This window comes from Bos mutus, chromosome 1 (assembly GCF_027580195.1).
Source record: "Bos mutus isolate GX-2022 chromosome 1, NWIPB_WYAK_1.1, whole genome shotgun sequence".
NCBI lineage: Eukaryota > Metazoa > Chordata > Mammalia > Artiodactyla > Bovidae > Bos > Bos mutus.
This window is the reverse complement of record NC_091617.1, coordinates 129,392,037-129,416,171: the sequence shown is the minus strand read 5'-3', so window position 1 is coordinate 129,416,171 and position 24,135 is coordinate 129,392,037. Positions and strand designations below refer to the sequence as shown.

Genomic DNA, 24,135 nt, shown 5'->3' with positions numbered 1-24,135 from the left:
TCAGTAAATGGGGTGGGAAGAACACATCACAGGAGGAATATGCTACCTCCAAAATGCAGAGACACACTGGGTGCTGTGCCACATTTTTGGTTGTTAGAGGGGCCCAAGGAACAACTTATCCTTTACCTTAGACACGATATTTTGACATGCCCACACCACTTGAGCCCTAGAAGTTTCACTACGGTAGAAAGTTCCTGCATTTTTGTTAGATTTATTTCCCATCCTTTAAAATGCAAATACCAATAATTTGCTACGTCTTGCTCGGTAGGTCTAATCAGCATACTGTCATCAATGTAATGGGCCAGTGTAATATCTTATAGAAAGGAAAGTGATCAAGATCCCTGTGAACTAAATTATAACATAGGGGCTGATATACCCTGAGGTATATAAACATGGAGGGCTGATATATCCCCAAGGCATAACAGTGAAGGTATATTATTGGCTTTGACAGTTTAAGCAAACCACAGAGAAAAAAGATTTTCTCCTCTCACTCATAAGTATTCTCAGACAAATCCAGAATAATGTTTGACCAAACATGAGGACACCCTGTGGCCCAGTCACAAATACCCATATAAACTGAGATTTAATAATTGTTAACATTTTGCCATATTTTCTCAGCTTGGTGTTCTGTGATTACCTAGATGGGTGGGGTGGCGGCGGGGGGTGGTGGTGGTAGGAGGGCGGTCCAAGAGGGAAGGGATGTATGTATATATATAGCTGATTCCTTTCATTGTACAGCAGAAAGTAATGCAACATTGGGAAACAATTATACTACAAAAAAAACCCACAGTTTTCACAAAGGTGCCTGGACATAATATCAACACAGAGATGGACAAAGAACCAGCAACAATTAATTAAAAATGTAATGGAAAAGGGCTCCAATTAATAATAGCAATAAAAGTTGTAAGATAACTAGATAACCTAGGAAATAAAACAAAAAATATGCAAGAGCTAAACTTAAAAAGATACAAAACTTTATTAAAAGGTACAAAGGAAGACCCAAATAAAATTAGAGACATATTTCTGAGTGAGATGATTCAAAACTATAAATGTGTTATTTTTCCAAATATTAATCTAAAAAGATAATTTAATCTCAGCTCATCTCAGTGGGATCTGTTTTTGAGTTGACATTGCTCATATAGAACAAACGTGCTAAAAATATATTCAAGAAAAAAATTTAAAAGAATACCCCAAAAGGTATCAAAGCTGACTATAAAACTACAGAAATTAGTATAGAAATGAGACACTACAGAGTCTAGAAATAAATCTATGCATCTAAGGGAATATGGTAAACATTTCAATTTCAATAAAGTAGAGAAAGAATGGTCTACAAGAAACTGCAAACTCAAATGCTTGTAGAAGCCAAGGAAGAGCACAAATAAGTGAAGCAAGGATGGCATGGGACTGTGGCTAACTGAGGAGCACACGGCCAGGCATGACAGGGGCAAGGCTGAATTCTGCACTGGTAACCACTATGCAGGAATTTGTTGCCAGATCCTTTGACTTTTTAAGAGAAACTAGAAATAAGGACTTAAATAAAATCTCTTAATTAAAAAATCTAGTAATTAATTCAAAGTTAAAAAAGACCTGTAAGGGCCCAATAAAATATGAATGCAGGCCCAGCTCACTCAGTAAACTACCAGGCTTAACTGCTCATTTGCTCAATAATAGATGGTCTATACATCAAGCAAGGTTGGATCACTATATTATACCACAAAGAAAATTAAGTTTCAGGTGGACAAAACATACAAATTTTAAAAAAGTATAACAAGGACCTTAAGAAGTAGATTTACTTATATAATAATAGTATCAACAACAGCAAAAACAAAAAGATAGAAAAGGAAACAAGAGAAATGGCTTAAGCAGGGAGAGTAAAGAAAAGGATTATGGTATCTATTAAAATCTTGTCAGGTTTTTGCTGCTCTACTTTGAACTAGGCCAAAGTCTCTTTTCAAGGGACAATTCTAAGTCAAGGTACCAACCTCTAGCAATTAGGTATGTCATGGCAAGACAAAACACGCTAAGCACACGCAAATAAAGGATACAAGTATTCCTTACTAACTGATAATTTATCATACTGTGATTCTTAACCAAGGTTCACTGTAAACACCAGTCTTTTTGTCAGCAATACCTGGAAGTATCTCTGGTCAATCAGAGCCTGCTGCTGGTTATCTTTGCTGGGCTCATCTTTTCCCTCTTTGTCCTCAGCTTTTTTTTGACTGATAATATTCTGTAATCTAAGGGGGAAAAAAACCAAGAGAATACATACGTTTTACTAAACAGCGGATTAAGATGACAAAATAAGCCAATGATCCAGCTACCCTCCCGTTAACTCTGTCATTTTACATATGTGTATGTGCATGCATACACATGCATATAATCATATACACATTTTTAATTTAAGCTATATTGTCACCAGAAAATGAAAAGACCTTCTCAATAGATACAATATAGAAGGAATCCCTGAAAACAAAAGGAATCAGACTGATGAAGTTATAACCATTCCCCAACACTTACAAAGAACAGAATAGCAAAGAACTACAATAAAGGATGAAAACAACTTCCAAGGTGCTCCAAGTTTGATATTGTAATGGCATCAATAAACAGTGGGCAGGGCAAACAGTTTGGGCACTGCAACAGCAACAACTAGACAGCTTGGTCCTTCCTTCATATTCCACTGGTGCCAAAGAGAAGACAACAGTGAAACCTGCTAATCAAGAAGGCATGAAAACTCAGAGACCATTGTCCCAGGTGGCTACCAGAACTCTAGGGGAGTCTCTGTCCAAAACCTAAAAACATATGAGTGTATCCACTTAGAGATATCCAAATAGCTCTAAAAGTCAGGTGTAGTAGACATTTCTCCCCCACCACCTACCTTAGAAAAAAGTCCCTTATTAAACCCACTTCAAATTAAACATCTTAAATCTGAGTATGCCTATCAGTTTCCTGTGGAACTGTGACCTATTAAACTGATTCCATGACTCATTAATAAGCTTGAATTGCTGTTCGTAAAATATTTTCCTACTAAAAAACAATAGCTTTCCCACTGTTTTTTAATTTGTGAACTAAATCTAATCTCCATGTGTTAGCATTTGAACTTCATGCTGTCAGTCCTAATCCAATATTCCTCCTGACTCCTTTCTTAATGTCATCTCTTATTACCATACTACAATTATCTCCTCCACTCACATGTATTCCCCTTGATATTCACTCAACTGTTTTTCTGTGCTCTCTGGAGGACATATGTCCAAAACAAAATAAACAGAATTAACTCTAGATAAAAAGTCAACCTCTTTCCTCTAGTAGACACAAAGACCTCCCAATCTATTTTTCACTTGTTTTGTTGTTCACTTGCTCAGCTGTGTCTGATTCTTTGTGACCCCATGAACTGTAGCATGCCATGCTTCCCTGTCCTTCACAAGCTCCTGGAGTTTGCTCATACTCATGTCCACTGAATTAGTGATGCCACCCTACCATCTCATCTTCTGCCATCCCCTTCTCCTCCTGCCTTCAATCTTTCCCAGCATTAGGGTCTTTTCTAATGAGTCGGCTCTTCATGTCAGCTGGCCAAAGTATTGGAGCTTCAGCTTCAGTCCTTCCAATAAATATTCAGGACTGATTTCCTTTAAGATTGACTGGTTGGATCTCCTTGCAGTCCAAGGGGCTCTCAAGAGTCTCCTCCAGCACCACAGTTCAAAAGCATCAATTTTTTGGCATTTAGCCTTCTTTATGGTCCAACTCTCACATCCATACATGACTATTGGAAAAAGCATAGCTTTGACTGGACAGCCCTTTGTCAGCAAAGTGATGTCTCTGCTTTTTAATACATTGTCTAGGTTGGTCATAGCTTTTCTTCCAAGGAACAAGCATCTTAATTTCATGGTTGAAGTCACCATTGGCAGTGATTTTGGAGCCCAAGAAAATAAAATCTGTCACTGTTTCCATTTCTCCTCCATCTATTTGCCATGGAGTGATGGGACCGGATGCCATGATCTTCATGTTTTTAATGCTGGGTTTTAAGCCAGCTTTTTCACTCTCCTCTGTCATCTTCATCAAGAGGCTCTTAAGTTCCTCTTCACTTTTTGTCATTAGGGTAGTGTCATCTGCATACCTGAGGTTATTGATATTTCTCCTGGCAATCCTGATTCCAGCTTTAGTTTCATTCAGTCCAGCATTTCACATGATGTACTCTGCATATAAGTTATATAAGCAGGGTGACAATATACAGCCCTGACATATTCCTTTCCCAGTTTGGAACCAGTCTGTTTCATGTCCGCTTCTAACTGTTGTTTCTTGACCTGCCTATAGGTTTCTCCGGAGGCAGGTAAGGTGTGTATTCCACTCTCTTTAAGAATTTTCCACAGTTTGTTGTGATCCGTACAGTCAAAGGCTTTGGTATAGTCGATAAAGCAGAAGTATATGTTTTTCTGGAACTCTTCTGCTTTTTCAATAATCCAATGGATGTTGGCAATTTGATCTCCAGTTCCTCTGTCTTATCTAAATCCAGCTTGTTCATCTGGAAGTTCTCAGTTCACATACTGTTCAAGCCTAGCTTGAAGGATTTTGAGTATTACCTTGCTAGCATGTGAAATGAGCAGAGTTGTGCAGTAGTTTGAACATTCTTTGGCATTGCCCTTCTTTGGGATTGGAATGAAAACTGACCTTTTCCAGTCCTGTGGCCACTGCTGAGTTTTCCAAATTTGCTGGCATACTGAGTGCAGCACTTTCACAGCATCATCTTTTAAGATTCGAAATAACTCAGCTGGAATTCCATCCCCTCCACTTCCTTTGTTCATAGTAATGCTTCCTAAGGCCCACTTGACTTTACACTCCAGGATGTTTGGCTGTAGGTGAGTAATCACACCACTGTGGTTATACAGATCATTAAGATCTTTTTTGTATAGTTTCCATTTGACTTCTCATCTCTTTACCATATTAATATACTTGACAGTTTTGCCTAAAAGCAGTGCCAAAAGCATACTGTCTAGAAAACAAAAGTAACATAGAAAAGCCAACAGTCTAGGAGGACTACAAGTAAACGGACATATCTGAATTTACATATTAACCTTGCATTCAGGTGAAAAAGTTTAACTTCTCAACAAACTGTTTACAAGTGTGATTAACATTATACTATGGACATACAACATTTTAGCTGCCAGGACAATAACCTAAACATGTCATTGAATGTACTAGCTACAGTCACTCTGGGAAATGAAATGTGATTCAATTAACTAAGTAAATTAAGAGATACCCTTAATTTAATAACAATGACAACATATTTGGGAGCCTGGTGGTGATAATAATTAGTATTTATTGAGAACCTTCTCTCTGAAGGTACTCTTCGAAGCACTTCACATGTATTAATTAATATATTTAACCCTACTGTTTTTCTATATTTACAGAAGTTAAGGACTAGTAAAATCTAGGAACTTATGGGAAACTGACCTTTGGTTCAGCTAGTCTCACAGTAAATATTTGCCATAGCATAATACTTCTGAAAACCTTTGTATTAGGCAAAACCACACATGTGAAAATAACAGCAGTCAGGAGAAAAGTTAAGTGTTAGAAATCAGAGTATTTAAAAACTGATGTAACTATGTAACTAGACAACTAACAAAAAATAATTGGTGCCTCAAGATAAGTTAAACAGCTCAAGTATGTCTTGAGGTTGTCTCCAACATTACAAAATCCATAGCCAACAGAACAGAAATGTTGGCTTGAGGATGCCAAGATTATGAAGATGGAAGGTGAGCTCCTGGCCAAAGAAGCCAAGGTTAAAACAGGTGGGGAAAGAAGTACAACTTGCCTTCAGCCTCCAGTCTGTCTAATGCTAGGGGTCAGGGAGGGAGCCTTGGGTACAGGTTCTCGTTTTAAATTTTCTTAAAACAGAGCTGAAAGGGCAGGTGCCTATGCTATGCTATGCTATGCTATGCTAAGTCACGTCAGTCGTGTCCGACTCTGTGTGACCCCATAGACGGAAGCCCACAAGGCTCCCCCATCCCTGGGATTCTCCAGGCAAGAACACTGGAGTGGGTTGCCATTTCCTTCTCCAATGCATGGAAGTGAAAAGTGAAAGTGAAGTCACTCAGTCGTGTCCGACTCTTAGTGACCCCATGGACTGCAGCCTACCAGGCTCCTCTGTCCATGGGGTTTTCCAGGCAAGAGTACTGGAGTGGGGTGCCATTGCCTTCTCCCGGGCAGGTGCCTACATACTAGCAAAGCTTTCCCCTTTCCAAAGTCTATACTAGTCTCCTTTACCATGGGGGAAAAAAACCACATGAAAACAATGTAACTACTATGTTAATCTAATTACTGCCTTACTTTCCAATTGCATTTGACTTAATTGGTGTTTTAGAAACCTGTGTTTGAGCAGACTATGCTGCACTTAGAAATATTCCAGGATTGTTTTGTAGTCTCCAGAGTGGTGAGCAGAACCTGAAGACCATAAAAATCCCCTAAAATGGCTAAGGAATTCTTCACATACTTAGCAGATACTCATTCCACATAACCCGCAGCAATAGCTATGTTTCTCTGTGGAGTCTGGGAAATCCAGAAAACTGCCCTTCCAACTTAAAAACACTGATATCTCCTGTTTTCAATAGCCATTCCCCTAAGTTTTCACGTGCAGACACTTTATAGCTTTTAACTGTGTCTGCTGAAGCCTTTTCATAATCTCATGGTGACTCTCATGCAATACTTTTTTCACTGTGACTCAGGTATGTTTCCATATCCTGCCCTTTCCCTAGCCTATGAAGCCACAGGAGTCATCTGTGCACCATGTCACTGACTGACACTTGCTGGGTGCCATTTCATGGGGAAAAATGGGGTACCAAGAAGCCAGCCCTTCTCTCTTTGGCCTCTTGTTTATATTATTGAAGTAACTGAATAAAGCCTTGATGATTAATTTGCTTGGCTTATTCTGACCACCTCAACTTCTGCCAGCTCAACACATGGGTGATAAGATTCTGATTTTATTTTCTTCTAACAAAATATAAATACCACTGAAAAAATTAAATAGAATTAGTGTAGTACCTTTGGCTATCTTGCACTGGCAGATCTATTTGATTACTTCCTAGCAACAGAACTTCATAACCAACTTGCTTATAATATTAGCTCAAACAAGCTTTTGCATGTTAAATTAGTATCATTTGATATTGAAGATTGATTAGTTGAGAAGTAAATACAGATCTAAAGAAAAAATTTAATTTTCTCTGGTTATAAAAGGGAAAGAGACTTTCCCCTCCTTTTCTTGTAGCATTTCCTTTAGAAAACCTGTAGTTGTAAATCCTTTCTAAGTATGTAGATTCTGTTAAAATTTAAATAAGCCTCCTGCTTAAAATTAGCAGTGTCTTGGGAGTCTTAGAACCATCTCTTTGAAATAAGGACATCAAGGAAGAGGGTGCCTTGTCTCCTTTTCCCTATTGGAGCTTAACCTAGGATCCTGGCTCCAAGTTGTAACCTCCCCCTTGTCACAAGATATAATTAAAGGATGAGATTTCCTTCTGTCTTTGCAACCTCTTTAGCATACTGCCTCTAATGCACATCACAGTCTGGCTCAATATTTATTCCAACTGTTATATAAAACTGTTTCTTTTTTTCCCTACACATGTGGAGAATATTCACTGGGTTGACACATTTTTATTTCTAATTATTTCCTTAACATCAGTAGTTCCTTGACAAAAATTCTACCTCTGCCCCTGCAAAAAATAAAAATTTGAAGTTTTACATTAAAAAAGTTTTTTTCATTGGGTTTTTGCTTGGTTTTAATTATTAGTGTGAGCTTGAGAGTTCAAATGCTTAGGTGTGGGTCTGATTTCTTTCCAGTTCTTCCACATGCCACCTGTGCAATATGGGCAAGTTATCTAACATTCTTAATTCTGTTTCACATCTAGATACTATAGACATTTAAATTTCAAATATAAATTTCTAAAAACACAAATCATTTCTTCAAAATTCAACAGAAAAATATAGCTAGGATTGGTTCTTTTTTTTTTTTTTTGCCACTAAATCTTTCTTTTTTTATTAACATACTAAGCTTAGTTCAAAGTTCAGTTCAGTCACTCAGTCGTGTCCGACTCTTTGAAAACTGCATATCACCAACTCCTGGAGCCTTATCCATTGAGTCAGTGATGCCATCCAACTATCTCATCCTCTGTCATCCCCTTCTCTTCCTACCCTCAATCCTTCCCAGCATCATGGTGTTTTCAAATGAGTCAACTCTTCACATCAGGTGGCCAATGTATTGAAGTTTCAGCTTCAACATCAGTCCTTCCAATGAACACACAGGACTGATCTCCTTTAGGAAGGATTGGTTCTAAATCACAATTTTAAAGTTTAATAGAGAAAAGTCACTCTAAAAACCACAGCACAAATGAATAACAAAAAATATATACACAGTAAATTCTCATTATTCATGGCAGTTATATTCAATAAAGAACTGTATACACTGAATTAGTGAGGACTGAATCACTGCTCCTAGGGGAAATACAGGATCAGGTTCCTGCATGCCTCTCTGGTCACATTTTCCTCAACTGATCAATATATAACCTTGTTTTACGTGTGTTAATGTTTAAAGACATCTTTTTTAATATTGCTGTTTCATTAACATTGGACTCATAGCTAACAGCACCATAACTTATGCCTAAATGAAGTTTCTCTAACACATATATATTCTCTGTCAGGTACATCAGAGCCTTCTTGTGAATAGAACACTAGATTGTACTTCAACACCGTGCTTGGGACCATCTTGGAGAAATCACCAATAAAAAGCAAAAAATGGAAAACTACAAGTGGCATGTGACAACAGAAACAATGACTCTTTACACCATGAAAGCGGAAATGCAGGCAGAGTATCACCTTGTTCAATAGCTGAAAATGTGTATACTGGGCATGTCCATGAATAACTGTGCAAGTGCCACCACAACTTATTTGAGGATTAAAAATAAATTACAGCAGGTAGGCAAATTCACAAATATGCAATCTGCAAATAATGAGGAATGACTAGGTATCTCTATGAATATATGTGTAAGCATTTATGTGTGTATGTATGTTCACTGATACACTGAGGTCAATAAAAGTCCATTGAAGGGATCAGGACATGCCACTCCAAAATATGCCATTTTAAGGGAGTTCCTGGTGGCCCAGTGGATTCCAGGCTTTCACTGCCTTGCCCCAGGTTCAATCCCTGGTCAGGGAACTGAGACCCCACAAGCAACATGGTGTGGCCAAAACAAAAACAAAATGTATCATTTTAACATAAGAAACTTTTAAACAGAAGGAACTTGAGAATTGATGCATGCAGGAAGAACTCTCTGACCTCTCCGCTTTTCCCTGAAGCAGACCAGGAGATCCTGTGAGGGTACCCTCAAGGAGGGTAACAAGCTGCCCTCCTTGTACCCCAGGGCAAAGAAGCATCTTTGTCTCTGAAGAAGCGAAATCCGAACTTTCCCAGTTTATTACCCTCAGCTTACACCCTTTTGTATTATTACATTTTCCAACTTTCCACTCACTCTTCATCAAACCTAGTATTAAAATGCTGTTTCTTCAAGTCTTCATTTCTTCTCAGGTCAGGTAAAACTTATATTAAATAAACTTATACTTTTTTCATGTTAATCTGTCTTTGTCAGTTTAATTTTCAGGCCCAGCCTGAGACTCTAAGAGGGTTGTGAAGTTTTCCTCCTCTACACTTTCTCCTCTGACTTTTTGTCCACCTTACATATTCCTCCTCTCAGCTGCTCCTTAACCAATTTTCCTATCTCAGTTAATGTTCCAACAACTACTTCGTTATTCAGGACTAAAAATTAGTCCTGATTAAGTTTTTTTTTTTTTTATCTTTTTGCATGTTAATCTTTTTCCCCTCAACTGCCTATACCCCTAATCCATCCTCAATCCATCACCAAGTCTGATCATCAAATTCTACCTCCAATATTCCAAATACTTCTTACCACCTCCACTCCTGCCACCTTTGACCATGTCACCACCACCTCTTGTCCAAACTTGTACAATAGCAACTCTCACACTATTTTACCTTTGGTACTTACACTATAGGGCTCCCCTGTTGGCTCAGATGGTAAAGAATCTGCCTGCAATACAGGAGACCTGGGTTCAATCCCTGGGTCAGGAAGATCCCCTGGAGAAGGGAATGGCTACCCACTCCAGCATTCTTGCCTGGAAAACCCCCATGGACAAAGGGGCCTGGTGGGCTACAGTCCATGGGGTCGCAAAGAGTTGGACACAACTGAGCGACTAACACATTTTTACCTATATCAAAATTGTCTTATTTTTTTCATTGCCCTTTACATAAGATTCATGAGAACAGGAACCTTTCTTTTTGGTTTACCACTGTAATTTCAGTATCTAGAATGCCAAACAGATAGGAAGAGGTACTATAAGTACCTAAAATGTTAAGCAATAGTAGGAAGGGAAAAAATTTTTTTAATTTTATTTTTAAACTTTACAATATTGTATTAGTTTTGCCAAATATTGAAATGAATCCACCACAGGTATAACTGTGTTCCCCATCCTGAACCCTCCTCCTCCCCATACCCTCCCTCTGGGTCGTCCCAGTGCACCAGCCCTAAGCATCCCCAAGCATCCAATTGAATGAATGAATGCAACCTTTCTGAACCTTCCATTTCTCTTTTTTAGTTTTCCTTCCCTACTATCTTAACTCAATATGTAATTCCTGGATGGCCAGAATACTTGCCTTTCACTGTGGCATGTGTTACCATAAAGAAAATGTAGCTGTCACTGAAAATTGAATCAACATAGGCTAATACAACTGATTTAATACATCTAATGCATATATTAACTCATATAATTTTTAAAATATTTCATCCCCATGCTCACCACACTACTTCAAGTCCCATTCCCTTGAATCAAAGAGTAGACATAGCTAATCTTCAGAAAATACTATCACTATTTGAGGACCAACTTGCTGAAATTCCTGTGAGTATGTGTTTTTCAAAGTCATAAAAGAGAAGTGGTGGATATGAATGGCTCACTGCATTCATTCTGATTCTTTAAGCTTTAATATACGATAAGGCTATGATTCAGGTCATCACTACCACCAACAAAAATTTGGGCCTTGTCACCTCTAATTTCAATGATTCTCTTGCAATTTCTCCATGACTTCCAAAGTCAACTTATTAAAATATTTGCCTTTTATATCAGACAATTACCTTTTCCTTGTTCTTATTTAAGATGAATATATAGCCAAATCCATTACAGTAGAAACTTTTTAAACTGTGGAACCAGAAATACCCCTTTTTAAAGTCTTCTCCACACATACCCCTCGACCCCCCACCCCCCTGCCCTGCCCATCAACCTGGTAATTTTAAGCCACAGCCACTATCAGGTAAATTGACAGGTTAATAAAAATAAATAATAAGATATAAAATCCTAATAAATTTGTAACTATGGTAAAATATAATTACTTGATGTTTTTCTTCAGGGCTTTCTCAGTTTCTTCACTTGCTGTTTATAAAGTCTTAATTCATGCTGTGTGGGCCTGTAGAAAATAAATCATGTTGAACACATTCAATTTACTTAATAAAACTATAAAGATATTTAATAATAAAGTATACTCTATTACTTGTCATAAATATGCTTAAAAATTCTTAAAATATTTCATAACTGCTAATGAGGTATTTATTGGCCACTGGCTTTCTTCTTCTGTGTATCCCCTATTCAAAACTTTCTACCCACTTTCATTGTTATTAACCTATTACTTGCTTTTATAGTGAATTATCTCAAATGCACAAACAAGAATAGAGTAAAACAAATAGTGGTGTGTCCATGCCTCAAGCTTTATCAAAGCTGAATAGTAATCTGTTTAAAATCTTTTAACTAAAACCCTATACAGCTACTTCAAACTCCGTGTCCCTAATTACTGCCATTGCTTTCTCCTTCCCATACCATGGGCTTCCCTGGTGGCTCAGCTGGTAAAGAATCCACCTGCAATGCAGGAGATCCCAGTTCGATTCCTAGGTTGGGAAGATCCGCTGGAGAAGGGATAGGCTACCCATTCCAGTATTCTAGGGCTTCCCTTGTGGCTTAGATGGTAAAGAATCTGCCTGTAATGAGGGAGACCTGGGTTTGATCCCTAGTTTGAGAAGATCCCCTGGAGAAGGGAACGGCTACCCACTCCAGTATTCTGGTCTGGAGAATTCCATGGACTGTATAGTCCATGAGGTCACAAAGAGTCAGACACAAATGAGCAACTTTCACTTTCACTTCCCATACCACAGGTAACCACTTGCTCAAATTCACTGTTCATTATTCCCATGCATGTTTTACAAATTTTCCCCTCATATTTATATAACCATAAATTTACACATTACTATGTGGCAGGCTTTTAAACCTTACAGAAATGGTTTTTTATTATAGGTATCAGTTTCCTCCATTGAAGTATAAGCTTTACAAGATATTTGTTTTGTTTGTTATATACAATATCAGAACTTAGGACCATGTCTAACTTACAATAGGTATCAACAATATTTAATGAAAAGTCTCAACAGTGTACATTCATTATTACTTTCTGTCAACATGTAGAGTGCCTTTCTTCTGTGGTAGTATGCTTGTATATAAATAAACCTTTCTGTTGTATGCCATTTAAACTTTAAAATGTTTCTCCCTTCCCACAACACATGTATATGATGAAATAAGACATTCTAAAGTAATTTGGAAAAAAATTAAAATAAAAATAATTTGTGAAACGGAAACCTACTGGCATAGGCTAAATCTATTCTGAGTTCCCTACTGGCATAGGCTAAATCTATTCTGAGTTCCTAGCCAGTTTTATCTTCCTATTTTCTCACTCCCCTTGCTTATATATGTATTTTTGTTCTTTCTACCATATGAGAGACTAATGACTAAAATGAGTATACAAATATGAGATCCCCAACATTAGTTTTAGAGTAAAGGGGATAGGATGACTGATTTAACATTCAAAATTCCACTATTTGCTTAAATAAAAGTTAAAAATGACAAGTTTCTCTCACCTGGTTTCCAACTCTTTTTGAAGATTGAGCTTTTCACTTAAAAGTACATCTATCTTAGTTTTTGATTCCTTGAGTTGATTCTGTAATGACTGCAACATAGTTAATAAACAGTTAACTTTCCTAAGAGATTAGATTATTATTTTACTTTATTAAAAAGTATTTATCAATCTTATAGTCCCCCATACCATTAGAAGTCCGTTGTAAGTGGGTGAAGCACTCAGGCTTCTATAATCTTCTTCTTCTGACTGACTTTCATCTTCTTTATATAGTCTATGAAAAAATATATGTAGTGTATTTATGAAAAAATTATCTCCAAAGGAAAAAAAATCTAGCTAACAAAATTAAATCAATACAATAAGGGCTTGATAACCTCAACATAAACTAAAACTTAAACCAAATTTCCTACTTACTCTTACAGAAAATTGTATTAGAACATACTACTTATTAACTAGTACTACAGTATACATTTGCTCACTAATGCCTTAACTGGAATTTAAGATCCATGCAAACCAGAAGTTTGTCTGTCTTGTTCACCACTGTATCTCACTGCCCAGAATAGAGGGCTGAGGAAGGAGTAGAAAAACACTTGTTGAATGAACAAATAATATTGTTTTCTCCTTCCAGTACTTTTAGATCACAAAAAACTATATAAAAAAATACAGAGTCTAAGTGGACAAGGCCACAAATTTAGTGGCCCTGATTAAGTCTTGACATCTTCATTAATGAGTTGTATTATTTGGGTAAGTCAGTCTCTTAGAATTTTTCTTCTCATCTGTAGAACAGAGATAATTTCTATCACATCTACCTCACAAAATTGGTTTTAAAAGTAAATAAAAGACATCAAAACATTGTGTGAGCTACGAAGTACTCGCAAATCAGTATTAATGTTTTTAAAGCTGATAACACTAATACTGGGCTGTCCGAGACGGTAAACACTAAGGTACATACAGGCAATGAGTGCTTGAAATATGCTAGTCCAACTAGCCATTTCAATTCTATTTCATTTTAATTAAAATTTTAAAGGTGAAGCAGTGTAAAATATTCTTCTGTTAAACACTTCCTTAAAAAACTGGAAATAGAACTGCCTTATGATCCAGCAATCCCACTATTGGGCATACACACTGAGGAAACCAGAAGGGAAAGAGACACTTGTACCCCAGTGTTCATCGCAGCACTGTTTATAATAGCCAGGACATGGAAGCAACCTAGATGCCCATCAGCAGATGAATGGATAAGAAAGCTGTGGTACATATACACAATGGAGTATTACTCAGCCATTAAAAAGAATACATTTGAATCAGTTCTAATGAGGTGGATGAAACTGGAGCCTATTATACAGAGTGAAGTAAGCCAGAAAGAAAAACACCAATACAGTATACTAACATATATATGGAATTTAGAGAGATGGTAACAATAACCCTGTGTACGAGACAGCAAAAGAGACACTGATGTATAGATCAGTCTTATGGATTCTGTGGGAGAGGGAGAGGGTGGGGAGATTTGGGAGAATGGCACTGAAACATGTATAATATCATGTATGAAACGAGTCGCCAGTCCAGGTTCGATGCACGATACTGGATGCTTGGGGCTGGTGCACTGGGATGACCCAGAGGGAGGGTATGGGGAGGGAGGAGGGAGGAGGGTTCAGGATGGGGAACACAGGTATACCTGTGGCGGATTCATTTCGATATTTGGCAAAACTAATACAATATTGTAAAGTTTAAAAATAAAATAAAATAAAATAAATCAAGTGGAGATAACATCTGAGACAGTAAAATAATTGAAACAGTAAACAAAAGAGACTGAAAGAATGTGTCACAAATTTCCTGATGAATGCTACATAATTTACTGCAGAACAAATTGGAAAAGCTGTTGGTTCAGAAGAGATGAAAAAAAAAAACTGATAAACAGGAGGTCATGAAAAGTAAAACACTTCTGAGCTTCAAAGGACATCATCAAGGGGGGAAAAAAAAAGAAAATTTACAGAATGGGGTAAAATATTTGCAAACCTGATAAAGAATTTGTATCCAGAATTAATAAATAACTCATAATTTGACAAAAAGACAAGAAACTCAATTTAAAAATGGGCAAAGGACATCAGTAGGCATTTCCCCAAAATGCCTACTGTAAACATATAAGTGGACAGTAAACATATAAAAGACACTAATCATTAGTCCTTTGAGATATCACTTTAGGATAAAGTTGTGTCACTATCTCCACAATCAATTTTATTTATATTCTGGCCATGCCACGCAGCACATGGGGTTTTAGTTCCCCAACCAAGGGGAACTAAAATCCATGCACCCTATATTAGAAGCAGGGAGTCTTAACCACTGGAGCACCAGGGAAGTCCCTCCACAATCAATTTTAGAACATGTTCATCACCCATGGAGAAACACCTTCCCATTAGCAATTACTTTCCATGTACTCTCTACCCTAAGTCCCTACTCCACTACAATCCAGTTCCTAGGCAACTACTCATCTATTTTCTTTTTTTTATGGATTGCATATTCTGGACATTTCATGTAATGGAATTGCATATTTTGTGATGTTGGGTTGCAGCAAAAAAGGGGCTCAGGGCAGAGAGTGACTGCTAATGGGTATGGCATTTTCTGTTTCTCAGTGGATGATGCCCATGTTCTAAAACTGATTGCAGATATGGTGACACAATTTGTGAATATTCTAAAACTACTCAATCATATACTTAAAAATGGTGAATTTCATGGCATGTGAATTAATCTCAATAAAGTTGTTATTTTATTTTTTTTCCCCACTGGAAAATAATTTTATTGCGATTCTACCAGCTATACAATCTGTTTTATTAGGCCCCTTCTTCCTTTGCAATTCGGTCCTTCTTAAGTGGTTCCATGAAGGCTTTCTTCTCCTCCACAGTCTGGAAGCGACCATGACCAAATTTGGAGGTGGTGTCAATAAATTTGAGGTCAATCTTCTCCAGGGCCCGCCATTTGGTCTGTACCAGCAAGGACTTGAGCAGAGTGAGCACTCACTTCTTGGTTCCCACCATGCAGCCTTTGAGCATGACAGTCATTGGTCACCTCACCGCAGTGGACAAAGCCACCCAGAGGGTTGATGCTCTTGTCAGACAGATCGTAATCAGTAGAGGCATTGTTCTTGATCAGTTTGCTGTCCTTGATGAGGTAGCCCTGACCAATCTTGTAGATATTCTTGTCATCTCAGTGTGGTGATAGTAGCCTTTCTGCCCAGCCCAAACCACAGAGAAGGCCACCCAGGCAGGATGCCACACCCCAATATAGGCAACCTTGCACAGCCCTTGTTGGGTCTTATGGGGCAGCTTCTTAGTGTGCCAATGGCTGGTGACACCTTTGTAGCCTTTGATCACCCCAATGATATCACCCCAATGATATCAATCATCTCATCCTGGCCAATGATATCAATCATCTCATCCTGGCCAAACACTTGGCTCACAGGGACCTGCTGCTCAAGCCTCTCACAGGCCCAGTCCAGTTTCTCAGCCACAGTGCCTCCGTTCACCTGGACCTCCATGAGATGGGCCTTCTTCTGGCGCAGAGAAAGCAGGCGCATCTGGGTGTGGGCAATGACACAGATGACCTGACAGTACTTCTTCATGCTGCTGAAGTCCCTCTCAAGCTGCTTCTTGCCATCTACGTCCTGCCACTTCTTGCAGTATTTGGTGAAGGCCTTCTTCTTAGACTTATGCCAGTTCTCGTAGAAGCGCCTTTTGCACTCGTCGCTGATATGCTCAGCAAAGATGGTCTTCAAGGTCCGGAGGCCTCCGGGTGTCTCCATGTAACCCACGATGCCCACAATCACCATGGGCGGAGTCTCCACGATGGTCACAGCCTCCACAACTTCCTTCTTATTCACCTTGGACCCTGGCCTATCAACCTCCCTCACAATGTGAGTCATGCCAGCCTTGTAGCCAAGAAAGGCAGTGAGGTGAACGGGCTTGGAAGAGTCATCCTTGGGGAAGCTCTTCACCTTCCCGCAGTGCCGGCTGCTGCGCTTCCAAGGCAGGAAACCCAGGGACCCGTGCCTGGGAGCAGAGAACTTCCTGTGAGACATCCTGCCGTCGGAAGCTGCTAGTAGAGGTAAAGCTGTTATTTTAAAAAGTTGTTAAACAAAAATGTTTTAGGATAATAAAGTAGATAATGATAGGAAAGTATTTTCAGCAAATACATGATACATTAAGAAATTTCCTCTCAACAGTCAAAAGAGAATCAAAGTCACTAAAATCAAAATTAACCACACAAAAAAACTTCTAAAGTAAGTTTTTAGCAAAATCTGAGCTTATAAGTTTGGCTAGTAACAAAACATTTTGAGGTCTTACACAAAAATAGAAACTATTCTTACATGAAATAAATTATTTCCTGTGAAAATTCTGCTGCAAAATTATGAGAAAATAACTAAAACATTTTTATTAAAAAAAGGAAAGATCTTCAATCAAGCCCACAAACAACTGCCTGGAGAATACAAGACCTTTCTTATAATACCAAAGAGCAACTGATTTAATTTTTAAAATTACATTTATTTTTAGATGAATCAAATGCTCAATTAACACTGTGGGGATGTCTGTCATCAGAGGACCTCCAGGTTTATTAAGAAATGTTGACAATTGGAGGCTTTAAAAAAAAATCTGACTTATGGCACATCTTTGAATTTTATATATCTATCAAAGAAGAATTTCACCAAGATATGAAACAACCTTTTTCATTTTTCCACAACAGAAGGTAGCTCTGTAACATTAGAAATTTAGATTTACTAGGATTTTTAAAAGACTGCTTTTGCAGTCTTATTGTTTTGCTATACTGTATATGACATATTGGAAATCTGCTAGTTTTTTGAAACAGACTGTGAATGTCATGAATTCAGTTGTTAAAATTATACAGCACATGTATAAATGCGACGCCACTTTGTAGGACCATTGAAACAAACAGAAAACAATGACTTTAACCATCTTTTGTGTTTTTTGTCAATGCTTATTGGTTGAGTCATGGAAAAGTTATAAAGACTAACTATACTGTTAACCTGAATTCAAAATTTTCTTGGAAAAAGAGTACTTACCAAATGCTCAAACACAAAAAATGGTGTGGTAGTGGTGTAGTCACTAAGTCATGTCCAACTCAAGTGACCCATGGACTGTAGCCCACCAGGCTCCTCTGTCCATGGGATTTTCCAGGCAATAATGGAGTGGTTTGACACTTCCTTCTCCAGGGAATCTTCCCAACCGAGGGATCAAACCTGGGTCTCCTGCACCGCAGGCAGACTCTTTACCAACTTAGCTACCAGGGAAGCCTTCTCACTCGTATCACTCTATATGAGTAAGCAAAATCTGAAGCTCCAAAGAAAAAAAGGCATGTTTGTGTCTAGTTAATAGGTTATGAGAATTTACACTGAAATGAAACTTTATGATACAAATCAATATTGACTTCATACATGTTTTTCTAATATTAATAATATGAGATTTTTGTTTTAATCCACAGTGCAAATAAATTGGTTGTAAAACTACAAGAAAATTTCAAAGTTTGAAGTTTCTGGCTACTGATAGATTTAGAGTTGCTTTTCAATTTTGCAACATCCTTCTGAATTAAACAGAAGTTAGTGAATTTAAGTTGGGTATAGTTTTTAATCCTTAATTCAGTCAAACCAATTATTCTAAAAAAGATGAGTCAGTTGTATAAATGTAGATGTAAATATTAAAGGAAAAAAATTTTTGTACTTGACTTAGTTGCTAGAGAACTTTCAGGTATGTATAGAACAATCTGGGTATATAAGTCTATTTTTGAACTAGACTTCATGAAATCTAAATACAGATCAAATACCGCTGATGAAAATTTAGTGTTTGAATTGAGGTGTGCTATAAATTAAAATACCAAATTTCAACGGCTTAGAATGAGAAAAAGTAATGTGAAGTATCAATGATATCATTGATTACATGTTGAAATGGCAATATTTCAGATATTAAATAGATGAAAATGTATTTCACTGGTTTCTTTTTAATTTTTAACTTGGCTACATGAAAAATGCAAAATTATATATGTGGTTTTCATTACATTTCTATTTGAGACAGTTGTACTAACATATCTCTCAGACCTTCTAAAACATGCTAGTCTTTAACAAATGACCATGACCAAATAAGGATACTGGGTCGCTTCTATATAAAGTACTAAAATAGATGTATGGAGAAGGAAACAGCAACCCACTCCAGAAATCTTGCCTGGATAATCCCATGGACAGAGGAGCCTAGCTGGCTACAGTCCATGGGGTCACGAAGAGTCAGACACGACTTGGTGACTAAACAACAACAAAAAGATAGATGTATTATGTAAAGTATTTCAATTTATTAGGTGAGGAACATTTAGAGGAGTTATTTAAATTTGCTCAAAGTCTCTCAAATAGTAAGCAGTACTGATGAGATTCAAACTGAAATCTCTCTGGCTTCAAAGCCCGTGTACTCAAGATCATTTCCTATATACACTCTAAAATACCTGCCATTATGGCTATCTTGTTCTCTCAAGAGAAACCTAACATATATATAGTAGAGGAGACCAATTTTAAATTTATGCAGACCTAAAAGGAAATGAGCTTCAGTAAAGAATCCTCACTTTATTTTCCTAGAGTCCTTTATTTAGCATTGACAGATTTTGTGGGTTTTTCGAAGTAAAAACATAATCTTAAACATCCACAATTCTCATTTGGACATGGGATCCCCACAGCCAAATTCCTCCCACCCTTTCTCCAATGGCCTCCAGAAGCCCCAGGAGGGACCCAGTGTTGAACATTATGCTTCTTGCGGGTAGAGAGAAAGAGCAAAACTAGAGAAATCTTGTATTTTATTCTTCCCTAATCTGAATCATGTTCAATCAGAGGTGAACCTCAAAGTTACCTGCTTCCATTTCACAACACCACTTGAAAATTTTCTATCTAAACAGAAAGATGGAATTAGACAAGGAGACTTCACTTTACTAATTCATTATAGAGCTATTTTCCCTGGGGTAACTTTTCAAATGTCTCTAACATCTCAGAAGAAACTCAGTCTGAATCTTGTAGTTGTTATTCCTATGTTACTTTTCTTGGTTCTTTAATCCTATCTACCAAGCCAGGGAAATACCAACAGAAAAAGCTAGCAATATATTCCATGTAATCTATGTTGATATATTAACACTGGGTAAAGGAAAAATAGGTAAAGTAACAGAGCTGAGAACCTATCATTTTAAAACTTACTTTTCCTCTGTTTCAGAAATTTTAGCATGTTTGCAGTTTTCTAAGACTTCCAACTGCTTAACACTTGCATTCAAATTTCTGCTGCCTTGATTGCGACTTCCTCTGCTTTCCCCAAGTTTTCTCATGTATGGTGGCAGAAAGGAAAACCAGTCCACGGTATCCAGAAACTGCCTTTCACAAGCTCTCTGGAGGCCTTCTCAAGCCTGTGCCCTAAAGTAGAGGGTCCAGGTGGTATGCCATAGGTGTGCTGTGCCAAGATATTACAAATATGCCAAGCACTCAAGACAACTGGCCAGAGTTCTTGAGCCAATTACCCCAGTGTGGTATACAAACATCACTTTCTGCGTTTCACGATGAGAAAAACTTTGGACAACAATGCCCTTTAAAAAAGGGTGTTAAGCAGAGTGCTTCTACCTCTGCAAGAGGCCCATGTCCCATCTGTCTTCTTCCTTTGTCTTGCTCCCTTAGCTCTACAGGTACATACATCCTTCTCCTGTGCCTCCTATTTATCCCACTTAGACCTCCAAATCATAACCCATCTTCCTTCATTTTCTCTTTTCTTTCACTTCTTTCAAGTAATATAATACTTGTCAGTTAATTCTTATACCCTCTTTTTAGAGCTCACCTGCTTCTTCAGGTGATACTAATATCCTATTGCTGCTAAGTCACTTCAGTCGTGCCTGACTCTATGCGACCCCATAGGCGGCAGCCCACCAGGCTCCGCCGTCCCTGGGATTCTCCAGGCAAGAACAATATCCTACTAGTAGATCTCAAAATACACCTTGAAGTTGCTACAATCTATCAAGTTATTTACTCTTAGAAAAGAGACAGTTAAGTTTTCTTCATTCAATGAACTATGAAAAACCCTCTCCTTAGGATAGACTCTTCATCACTGCAAAGTATAAATGACTTCTGCTTTTTCATCTGTGAGAATATTGTGTATAACACAGTCACTAATTTATTCCTATATCTTTTCTCCCGTAAGAGCGGACTCATTTGAAAAGACCCTGATGCTGGGAAAGATTGAGGGCAGGAGGATAAGGGGACGACAGAGGAGGAGATGGTTGGATGGCATCTCTGACTCAATGGACATGGGTTTGTGTGGACTCTGAGAGTTGGTGATGGACAGGGAGGCCTGGCGTGCTGCGGTTCATGGGATCGCAAAGAGTAGGACACGACTGAGTGACTGAATTGAACTGAACTGAACTGGGAGACATTCAATCCAAGTATCTGACCTAGGCATAATTTGTACAAGCCAAAGTACTTCACTTTAGTTAGTCCATGATGATGGGATTGTTAAGCAAAAAAGTAATTCTTTTCCTTCAAGATTTCATTCCTCAATCCCAGATGTTCACTATAAACTCATGACAAGCAAATTCAACACCACCTGCAATAGCCTCAATCCTTTTATTTAGAGGACCCCAGTTTATGTAACTTCAGAGGCAATCTCTCACACCACATTCTACCTGAGACATTTCAAAGATGGCTACACTAAATCTTCTCTACTCTGACTTCAAATCCCAAATGCTCTCTTCATCAACTGGATTGGGGGTCAGCAATCTGCTGCCTGTAGGCCACAGCCAGCAGGTTTTTTTTTTTTTATTAATGTTTTATGGAACATGGACATGTCAATTCATTTACTTATTGTCTATGGCTGATTTCATCCTGTAACAGAGTTGAGCTGTTGTGAGAGACTATACAGATTAAAATGCCTAAAATACAGTCTGGCCCTTTACAGGAAAAGTCATCCAACTCCTGAATCTACATTAGAATTTACTAAAGATATAGAGTAAAGGTTGCAGATAATATTCAATCTGGACCATATAATATTTTTAAGAGCACTCAGTGTTAATTGCAAACATTAAAAATCTGATTTCATTTATAAACTGAACTTTCTAACTTCTCAAAAAAGCAGATTTAGCTACAGTGGGCTCACATTACTGCATGGCATCAACTGGCTAGAGTATATAATAAATGGCCCCTTAAGACAGCTCTCCAGTTTGGCACAGTTCCCACCTAACCTGCTTTACTCATTTTTGATTTTCTGTGAGCATACCAATCTATAACCTCTCAAGCTATGAAATTCTTCATTTTGCTTCTCTTCACTCTGACATACTGTGACTGTTCATTTTAGTGTGAACTTGGCTAGACTATGGTGCCCTGCTACTTGGTTAAACACCAGTCTAAACACTGTCGTGAGGTTATTTTTTAGATGTGACAAACATTTAAATCAATAGACTTTGAATAAAGCAGATTACTCTTCACAATGTGGGTGAGCCCTGTGCAATTAGTTAAAGACCTTAGAAGGAAAGATTGAAACCTTCAAGAAGGGAGGTATTCTGCCTCCAGATTGCCTTCAGCCTCAACACTGCAACATCAACTCTTCACTGGGTCTCCAGCTTGCATGCCAGCCTCACAGATTTCAGACTTGCCAGCTTCACAATCACATGAACCTATTTCTTTAAGACAATTTACTCTCTGTATATAAGTGTACATTCTACTGGTTCTGTTTCTTGCTAGAACCCTAATATACATACTTACAACCCCATTACCCAGGTTTTCTATATCAAAGGAAACAGTACCTTCCTTCTTTCCAAGGCCAATGATGTCTTTTGTTCATTTATAGCTTACTCTTGGTCCACTATGGGAAAGACTGCTCTCCATAGGTTACTACCTCTATCTATGAATATATCAACAAATCCCTTAAAGTTCAGAGAAACTGGCTTAATTATAGTGCCATTAAAAAGCCTACTCTTTTACATCTATGAACTTTTGCTCATAGCATACAAGCAGTCTTTTTTTTTTTTTTGCCTTTCTGCTTTCCCAAATTGTACTTATTCAAGCTCAAGCACAACCCCCATCTGTTTTGTAATGGCTTCCCTGTTTTCTCCATCCAAAACCAATTTGTTCCTGTTATCAACTCCTGTATTACTGACTGTACAGTTTTTAGTAATTACTTTTATTGTGACATTATATATTAGGGCATTATATATATTAAATATATATAAGTATATATATTTAAGTCTCACATTATTTTTCTTAACTATTAATGTGTTTACGTTTAATCTCCTTTACTAGACTGCAAACTCCTAGGAGGTTAAGAATCATGTTCAAAACATTTTCCTATCTCTACAGAATCTAACACCATGTCTACCATCTTAAAAGACAGCATCATTTGAAAGAGAAGGTCCCTGAAGTTATTTGATGTTTATCTATTTTATCTGTTCAGTACTAAAAACAGAACATGGCAGAAAGTAGGTGCTTAAATAAATATTTGTTAAAAGAACTGTTCCATTTATAAACAGTGAAACAAAATAGCCTTTATATTAAAAGCCTTAGATATTTATATTAAAGTACTTTAGATTATTTGGCCTTAGATATCTTTCAGCAATTTCTGGTTAGTCAAAGACCATCATTTAAAATTTTACCCTTATTGCTTTAATCAGAGGTGATAACTGTGGTTTATTCTATATACTTGATTTTACACTATAATGTTTTATCTTTATCTCATAAATCTGCATACTAATTAATTAGGCTGCACTTTGGCAGGAAGCTAATCCAATCCTACACACTGTGTTGATATGCTCAGTAACTATCTAGTGGCTAGATGACATCAGCAGAACAAATCATAATACCTCAACAAAATAAAAATACTATTTCTTCTGTGACCAATAGTTAGTGATTATTAAATATACATATTTTAATATAAATGAAACAATGGATTTTAACATAAGTGGTAAAGTACAGTCTTAAAAGATTCTTTATAAAAAGGAATTTATAGTTACATATTAGGTAAATTATACACATATCTGTAGATTTTCAAAGCATATTTAATGTTTCAAAAGGCCATAAAAACTTTTGTTGTAATTCACAACTTGATAATTACTTCCAAAATTTTAATACAGGACAA

The 24,135-nt window shown here is 37.4% G+C and overlaps 1 protein-coding gene and 1 pseudogene across 1 annotated transcript in view; both read right to left on the bottom strand.

Annotated features, from left to right (window-relative positions):
* CEP70 (centrosomal protein 70) overlaps positions 1-24,135 on the bottom strand; it is a 78,910-nt gene that overhangs the window by 14,654 nt on the left and 40,121 nt on the right. The window contains 5 exon segments of the mRNA XM_014482647.2: positions 2,132-2,237; positions 11,436-11,463; positions 11,466-11,509; positions 13,002-13,090; positions 13,187-13,271. Coding sequence (XP_014338133.2) covers positions 2,132-2,237; positions 11,436-11,463; positions 11,466-11,509; positions 13,002-13,090; positions 13,187-13,271 — 352 coding nt within the window.
* LOC138988889 (large ribosomal subunit protein uL3-like) lies at positions 13,291-24,120 on the bottom strand (annotated as a pseudogene).